Source organism: Erythrolamprus reginae, chromosome 4, assembly GCF_031021105.1.
Source record: "Erythrolamprus reginae isolate rEryReg1 chromosome 4, rEryReg1.hap1, whole genome shotgun sequence".
Lineage (NCBI taxonomy): Eukaryota > Metazoa > Chordata > Lepidosauria > Squamata > Dipsadidae > Erythrolamprus > Erythrolamprus reginae.
This window is the reverse complement of record NC_091953.1, coordinates 19,041,020-19,049,537: the sequence shown is the minus strand read 5'-3', so window position 1 is coordinate 19,049,537 and position 8,518 is coordinate 19,041,020. Positions and strand designations below refer to the sequence as shown.

The 8,518-nt window shown below is 41.0% G+C and overlaps 1 protein-coding gene across 1 annotated transcript; it reads left to right on the top strand.

Annotated features, from left to right (window-relative positions):
- Positions 1 to 647: 647 nt before the first annotated feature.
- On the top strand, positions 648 to 4,802 carry LOC139166326 (vitelline membrane outer layer protein 1-like). The gene is made up of 3 exons (XM_070749720.1): positions 648 to 828; positions 1,062 to 1,156; positions 4,502 to 4,802. The coding sequence occupies exons 1-3, from the start codon at positions 658 to 660 to the stop codon at positions 4,800 to 4,802; spliced, it is 567 nt and encodes a 188-aa protein (XP_070605821.1). The 5' UTR covers positions 648 to 657.
- The last annotated feature ends 3,716 nt before the right edge of the window (positions 4,803 to 8,518 follow it).

Below are 8,518 nucleotides of genomic sequence, written 5' to 3'. Positions count from 1 at the left end.
CGAACCCCCCAGTCCCAGCACCCAATGGCAAACCATTTTTTCACTCTAGGAGCCTGAGAAGGTGAAAATGGTCTTCCTCACCCTGTCAAAGGCCCTCTGGAGGCAGAAAATGACCCATTTGCCATGTTTCATTTGAACGGGAAGGCCTGCTCTTTTGTTCTGCCCAGGTTCCTGCAAAGGCTCTGGATTTTAAGAAGAACAAGAAAAATGTTTCCTGACTCCCAGTGGGCCTGGAAGGCCTGAAAATCAGCTGGCCGCATGTGCATGCACACCACACCTGAGCTTGTGTGCCCGCTGATATGGCTTCGCATGCCACTTGTGGCACGCATGCCATAGGTTCGCTATCACGGGTATAGGGGGTGGGAGTAGAAGACCTCTAAGGTCACTTTCAGCTCGTTCTAATTCTGATTCTGACCTTGGACCAGTCCCTTCTTCTCTAGGAAGATGGAAGCAGTGGCAAAAAACTTCTCAAATTTGCACAGAAATTTTCAGGACATAGTCCAAGAAAACTGATTCAAGTGTACAGAATAAATAAATCGAAAAGGATGATTTCATAAGAGTGGTACCGCAGATACTTGATAAAAGACTCTTGGTTTCTAGAAGACCACAATTTCTGAAGACATTTTTCTTTTAAAAGGCAGGCTGGTTAACTCTTCCATGGACCTCTCTGTCAGCACCGCTCTTCTTCTGACCATCTTCTGCTGCCTGGGGAATACCGAAATTCGAGAGTTCAAAAGTACAATCTTTGTAAAAAATGGGGGTGCCTGGGGTTACTGGGGCGGAGATGGCTTTTGTCTTGAAGGCTTTGTAAATGGCTTCTCCCTGAAGGTAAGAACTTACATTTCTACTTCTTTCTCTTTCCTTCAAATTAACTCTTCATTTTTTCACTTTGTGTTTTAAGAACGGCCATAAGATATGTGTTGATGCTTAACATTTTTAAAAAATTCTATAATTAAAGAGAGGCACTGATTGTTCCATATTAATGGGTCAATGTTGAAAATTCTCAGCATTGAAGGGCAGAAGGACTGATCTTGAACTTTATCAGAGTCTTATTTTCTTAGGTAGAAGCAGCACAAGGAAGTTCTGATGACACAGCTGTGAATGGAATCCGTTTGCACTGTTCCGAAGGTGGATACATTCAGTCTGCAGTTGGGCCGTGAGTAACTGACTTACTTGTACTATTTTATTTTCTTATCATCAGGAATCGGGGAGCATATCTTTCTCCTTTTTCTTGTATACATTCCTTATAGAACCCTACGGAATTTTATGGTTCAAAAGTAAACGAACCTCCTTCTCTTTCTCTTTCCTCCTTTTTAAATTTTTAAATTTTATTTTTAATTTTTAATTTACCTATTAAAGGGAAGTATTATTAATTCGGTTCATGGGGTTGTGACACATTATTTGGATATTCCCGCACAAAATTGTTCTATTTTTTTCTTAGTAATGATTTGATTTAAATTAAAAACTGCTGGGTGTAATTAGAAATTCCATACATGGACATTGATATTAAGGATATATAGAGAAAATTGAAGCACTATGGCCTATTAATTTGATGTGATTAGGAACAGCCTAAAAAGTGTATTAACTAACAGCTTTTTAAATATCATATAAGAAATTTGAGTAATTATTTTTGTCCAGATGTCAAATGTAAGGAGGTAGTATTGGATGGATTATGTCTCCAGAAATTTTAAAAATGATTTATTGTAATGCAATTCGATATTGATGGTATTTTACTTTGTATGTGTGATTAGAGTGAAAAATAAAATAAAAATTATTTGGCAGGAAAAAAAAGGAATTGGGAAATAGGTGACTGATCCTTATCTACCGCTACTGATTTTAGAAGAGGATGCACTGGAATGAGTACAGCTGACTTTCTGACACTGTTGTGCAATGGTCTCTCTGAATTAGCAGCAGGGACATGGTTGGAGATTTGTTTATTCCCAAAAAGTCCCCAAATAGCTACCAATATTTTGTAATCGATCTCTAACGCGTGCTCTTTCCTGACCTTCATTCATGCCCCCAAACAGCCCTTTATTGGCTACAGTCTCCCACAAACTTCTCTCATATGCAATCCATGGTTCTATCTGCTGTTCTTATAACTTAAAGTGAACAGACGTCCCGCCTTCAATGGGATAGTCCCGCTTTTGAATGATTTTTTTCCCTGTCACATGGCAGTTCAGAAATGTCCCAATTTTGGAGCTGGCTTCCCCCTCCCCCAGTCCCGAAGCCTGGCAAAGTTTGCAAAAGGTTTGGAGCAAATGCATACACAGCCCTTCCAAGCACTGAGTTTCCACCCTTCGGCTACGGAGGTGACCTCTCCCACAGCTGCAGCGCTCCGCCCAGCTGGAGTTTCCTGCTGGTGGCGGCAGGTGAGATTTGGGGCCTGCCAGTGGGAGCTTAGCTTTGCAGCTCTTGGGTGGCAGGAAGGGCTTGGGCCCGAGGTGGGCCTGCAGGGGCAGTGGGGCCGGGCAGCTCTGGCGGGCACGGGGCAGTGGGGTGGGCAGTGAAGGCGGTGCCACCAAGCAGTGGTCAAAGTAGGACTGACAGGGCGGCGGCAGCAGCGGCACTAGGCTGTCACCTCCATCCCGGCCCAGCCAGTGGGCCAGTGCCAGCCCCACACCTATGCCCAGCACAGCACCAGCATGTACAGCATCCAGCAACATGTCCAGTCAACGCCGTCGATGCCTCCGCCCTGGAGCTCCTGCTTGCAGCCAACCACCCTGCCGCCACCCCGCTGCTATTGCCAAGTGCTGCTGATGCCGGCGGCATCCCGCTCCTACTTTGACCCCTGTATGTGGTTTACAAGAGAGAAAGAGAGAGAGAGAGAGAGAGAGAGAGACACACTCACAGAGAAAGAGAGTTGGGGAGAGAGATGAAGAGAAAGGAAGGAAAGGAGAGAAAAAAGGAGAGGAAGGAAGAGAGAGAGAAAAGGGGAGAGAGAGAAAAGAGAGCGGGGAAGAGAGAGAGAGAAAGGGAGGAAGGAAGAGAGTGAGAAAAGGAGAGGAAGGAAGAGAGAGAAAGAGAGAGAGAGATAGCAAGAGAGGGGGAGAAAGAGTGAAAGGGAGGAAGGAAGAGAGAAAAAAGGAGAGGAAGGAAGAGAGACATAAAGAGACCAAGAGGGAGGGAAGGAGGAAGAGAGAAAGAAAAAAATAAGGAGGAAGGAAGAGAGAGAAAAAGAGAGAAAAAAGAGGAAGGGACAGAGAGAAAAACATTTTTTGTGAATATTTTTTAGTCCCCACCCCCAACGGTGTCCTTCTTTCCCAATCTTAAAATCTGGTCACTTTATAATAACTCTGTTTGTAGGGAGACATAGACTTCAGTCTTGAACTACATGTGAGATTGCTGTTTATGAAAGTCAGAAATGTGGCTGTTATTAATGTCCTGTACTTGAATTCTGGGTATAGCTTTTTAAACGTCAAATCTCAGTCAATTCAGACACATGTATTTCTGTTACTGTACTGATTTATGGTAATGTCTATAATTTACAGTATCTTTGATTTATTTATCAGATTATAAAATCAGCTTGATTGCAAATGAAGGTCTCAGCAATCAAAATGCCTCAAATCAGGATTTGGGCAGCATTGGGTTTATGAGAGGTTGTTCCAATTTTTATTTATTGAAATATAGTCTCTCTCCAAAGAAAAGCATGGGGAAGACCCACATGGCAACCAGAAGGGACACTCTATGTTTTTGTGAACTGAGATGGAAGTCCAGATTTCCAGTAAGAAAATGAGGCACTGAATTACCACAGTGGACTCTATTATAGTTTGTTGCAAAATTCAAAACCAGAAGTGCAGACTGTTGACTGATTCAGCTAGATTCAATAACATCTTTATAAACATAATGATAGATTATTTCAAGTAAACACAAGCAGGAGTTAGTTTCATTTCAGCAGAGAATACCAAGAGGATTAAGATTAAGTTCCAGTTTCGAGTCTCTGTACAGACTCAAAAGTGGTTAGCTCCCATTGGCTGACTTAGTTGCTATGCCTATTCATTGGCTATCCTTGTTAACATGGCTTTGCAAGCCATGAATACTCTACCAGCCTCACTAGCTGAATAATGACTCACCTCTTCACTAGTGGGTAATAGAAATAAAAGATCTTTTCAGGGGAAATGGTGCTTTCAATACTGCAATTTCCAGAATAAGAAATCTGTGCTCTAATGGTTTCTGAGTGTGACGTGGTTTGGGAATAGAGTTGGAAATGTGGTCAAGGGAAGGTTTGGGATTAAAAAAAAAATCTTTATTTCCCACCCCCACTTCCAGGAGATTATGGCAGAAACCACAACATCCTCTTCCCTTCCCCACCACCTAAAACAGCCCAACGAGTTAGGTGGAAAGTCAATTATATATCCAGAGATAATGAATTTAGATATTCAGGCATAGAGTTCAACTGGTTCCTAGTCCCAGATTTTAGCCATTATGCTTAAGTCTTGTGACCTAATGACAAGGGCATAATATACACACCAAAGAGATGCATATCTATCTTTTATTTGGGCAGGTGGGGAATCTGGACCAAGTCCCAGTACTGTCGGCCAACCCACTACCTGGTTTCCTTTTCTCTGAGAGTGGAACCCGCTCAAGGAGTTCGTGATGATACCGCAGCCAACAACATCCAGTTCAGCTGCAGTGATGGTCAGGTTCTGAGGGGCTATGGCCATAATTGGGGAAAATTTGACAAGTGGTCTAGTCGCTGCCCCTCAACGTCAAAGGGTATATGTGGGTTACGAACAAGGCTGGAGAGGGACCAGGGTGCTGGTGATGACACAGCCCTCAATGATGTGCGCTTTTTCTGCTGTTAATAGCTGATACATATTTTGTCACCATGAAATGCACTTTTGCTATACATTTTCAAAAACTGTTAATTATAGTCCAATATTAACTTGAGAAGAGAGGATATGTTTGTGTAAAATATAGTAGTACAAGGTAATCCTGCTCCCACATGTGTGTATTGAAATGGATTCAAATTGGAGAGAAAACAAATGTGATGGCAGAAACCTCAAGCTTTTCAAAGATTGATGATCTCTTCTCTATTATTTTGAATCAAGTCACAGAACCAAACTGTAATTCTGTATTACTGATTTCTTGCTTGGAAATAAAAATGGTGTTGCATCTTCAAAGTCATGTTTTTCTTTCATTGAGGCAGGTTTGGGCCACAATGATACATATGTATTTCTTTGGGTTTATTTATTCTTGTACTCTGCATCTCACTACAAAGAATACAGAAATATTAAAGAAAATAAACTATAGGTGGGCCTGCATTAGTCAAGAACCAACTAAAATAGATAATGTATGTAATTAATAAATAATAATCGACAAACAAATAAACAAACAAACAAATAAATATTTCTGCATAATGCGGTAGTACAAACTAACCGTTCCCCCAGGTAGAAACTGGACTTCAAAACAGTCCTGATTGGAAAGACATAAGGGAGATAGCAGAACCTCAAGCACTGCAAGTGATTGACCATCTTTCCCTCTCATCATTTTGATCCAAGTCACAACATCAAAGTACAATACCATATGATACTTGCTTGCATGCAAATAAAATTCTGTTGGACCTTCTGTATTTGGTGGGACTATCGATAGAATTTCTTCTGCATGATACCTGTTGATTTTCAAGAACTGTGTCAACCTGATGTTCCCAGTTATTTTTGCTGCTGAATGCAGGCAAACATACATGTCCCAGGAGGAAGTTGAAATATCCAATCTGGGTCAAAACCAGAAGTTCTCTCTAGCAGAGGGGGAGGTAATATGTGTGTGGTATTTATAGTATCTATTGTAAGTTAGATGTTCAGCATACAAAAATGCCTAAGCATTTCTAAATCCAACTATGTGAAACAGAATCAGATTCTTTCTTATAATCAATCCAGGCCATCACTATTTTATTAAATTTTTAAATAGTTTTTTAATTGTTTTTTCTTTAAAATCCATAAATGCTTGGTGAATAGTGTATTGCCTGGGTCGATATATTTTAAATACAGTATTACTACTAATTTTTGATATGCATAATCCTAATTTTTCAACTTCTAGCATTTGGTAATTATAATGTGTTCTATTATATATCAGTATACATAATACAATTTTCCCTAATAGCATTTATAAATTTATTGACTGCCCATCTTACCACACATGCAAGTGAGATGCTGGATCCAGTACTGCTCAATATGTTTATAAATATCATGGGCAAGACCATACACAATAGGATACGTCTATGAGGACTGAATCAAGGTTCAAGGAAGATCTGAACAAACAGCAGCACTATGTAGAAAACTGATACATTTTACTATGAGTATATCCTCTATAACCTTCATTGTGTATTGGACAAAATAAATAAATAGATAAATAAATAAATAAATAAATAAATAAATAGATAAGTACTGTCCAACTCACTCAAAATATCTTCAGGCAGGTTATAGAATTAAAACCCCCAAAGACAAAATTCAATAAGTCCTTCCCTATCCAGCTCATATCAAGCAATCCCCTTAATAGGGTAGATATCACTCAACTGTTCCCCAAGGGCTCTAGCAAACCATCTATCCAGGGCCTTTCGAAAGAGTACCAAGATGAGGGCCAATCATATCTTCATGGTGGTAATGTGCCAGCGGGAGGGAACCACTATGGAGAAGTATAGTATTAGTGGAATGAAAGTATGCTGAGCAAAAATGATCTGAGCTTTTACTGAACCTGAAAGTGAGACCACATAAAACAATACAATGATTGCATAACAATTGTAAGGTCTTGAACTGGGCCCACACCAGAAGTCATAATCCCTCTGGCATGGTATGACCACTTCAAGAATATTACATTCAGTTCTGAGCACTGCAACTTTGGAAGAACATTGATGACCTGAATGTACAGAAGAAAGCAATTAAGATGTTAAGTGACTTCAGGGAAACAGATATGAAAAGACTAAACATATGAGGAAGTACGTTCAGCCTAGAAAATAGGAAATTAATCATAATCATAACAACAGAGTTGGAAGGGACCTTGGAGGTCTTCTAGTACAACCCCCTGCTTAGGCAGGAAACCCTACATGACTTCAGACAAATGGTTATCCAACATCTTCTTAAAAACTCCCAGTGTTAGAGCATTCACAACTTCTGGAGGCAAACTGTTCCATTGATTCATTGTTCTAATTGTCAGGAATTTTTTCCTTAGTTCTAAGTTGCTTCTCTCCTTGTTTAGCTTCCACCCATTGCTTCTTGTTCTACTCTCAGGTGCTTTGGAGAATAGGTTGACTCCTCCTTCTTTGTGACATCCTCTGAGATATTGGAACACTGCTATCATGTCTTCCCTGGTCCTTCTTTTCATTAAACTAGCCATGGTCAATTTTTGCAACCGTTCTTCATATGTTTTAGCCTCTAGTGCCCTAATCATCTGCACTTATTCTAGAGTCTCAACATCCTTTTTGCATTGTGGTGATCAAAACTGAAGGCAGTGTTCCAAGTGTGGCCTTACCAAGGCCTTATAAAGTGGTATTAACACTTCACATGATCTTGATTTTTTCCCTCTGTTAATGCAGCCTAGAAAATTGTTGGGTTTTTTGGCAGTTTCTGTAGGTTTCAATTGTTTTCAATAACTTTAATGGTTGAATTTGTGATTTCATAGTTTGCTTTTTAATTGTTCATGTTACCTTGAGTGATATTCTTATCATTATTCATTAAATGTATTGGCCACTCATCTTAGGCAGTGGTGAGCTGCAACTTTTTAAACAACTGTTTTTTTGATCTAATGGCTGGCTGGCTGGTCATGGTCAGAACCATGGCCAGATTGTGAGACAGCACTCAATCTCCTACAGCAATCTGCTGGTCAAAAAAGGGCATGGATGTTAATTACAAAATGTGGGCTTTCCTTTGTGACATTTGGATTCAGCGAGTAAGGGTTGAAGGATTGTGTTTATATCGGAATGGCTCCCATTTGTTCCAAGCCCCCCATCCTTTCCCTGGAGAGACAGATGGTCACAGCAGCAGCATCAACTCACCCAGTGATGGAACTCATGCTCAGCAGCGTGGCGTGGCGGTCAATGGCAGGAAAGAGCCGAGGCAGCAGGAGGGACCACTATGGAGCCGGTCGAGAGAGTTGCCCACCAAGCCAGAGGTGCAGGGAGGTGGATCTTGGAGCAGGCGGCTGGAAGGGCCCTTCCATGTCTCTCCGCATAGCGCTGGTGGATGGGGCAGCTAGTGTTCTCCTCCCTGCTGCTGCAATAGTGCTAGAGCCTTGATCCCTGCATTTCATCCTCTTCCTCGCCTCAAGGAGCTCATTTCAAAATGCCATGAGATGTGCATTCTACCAGAGTCTGGCAGCTTTCGAGTCTCTCCACGTAATGCTGGCAGATGCACAGAGGGCTTTCTGCATGCACAAAGGGTTAAAAACAATAAAATTGTTATGTCTGTGCAGTTGAGTGGAGCCTTGTGCTGCCACTACCACTGGTTGGCTCCCAATGAATTTCATTCTAAATTTTGATATCTTGCTCTATGATTATCATTTGTCTACTTTATTTCCATATCCCATATCT

What these genes read in the sequence shown, in the direction of transcription:
- LOC139166326 (XM_070749720.1), top strand. Translation starts at nt 658, where the DNA reads ATGGACCTCTCTGTCAGCACCGCTCTTCTTCTGACCATCTTCTGCTGC. An exon ending in TAAATGGCTTCTCCCTGAAG is followed by an intron (nt 829 to 1,061) that starts GTAAGAACTTAC and finishes TTATTTTCTTAG; the next exon opens with GTAGAAGCAGCACAAGGAAG. An exon ending in ATTCAGTCTGCAGTTGGGCC is followed by an intron (nt 1,157 to 4,501) that starts GTGAGTAACTGA and finishes TTATTTGGGCAG; the next exon opens with GTGGGGAATCTGGACCAAGT.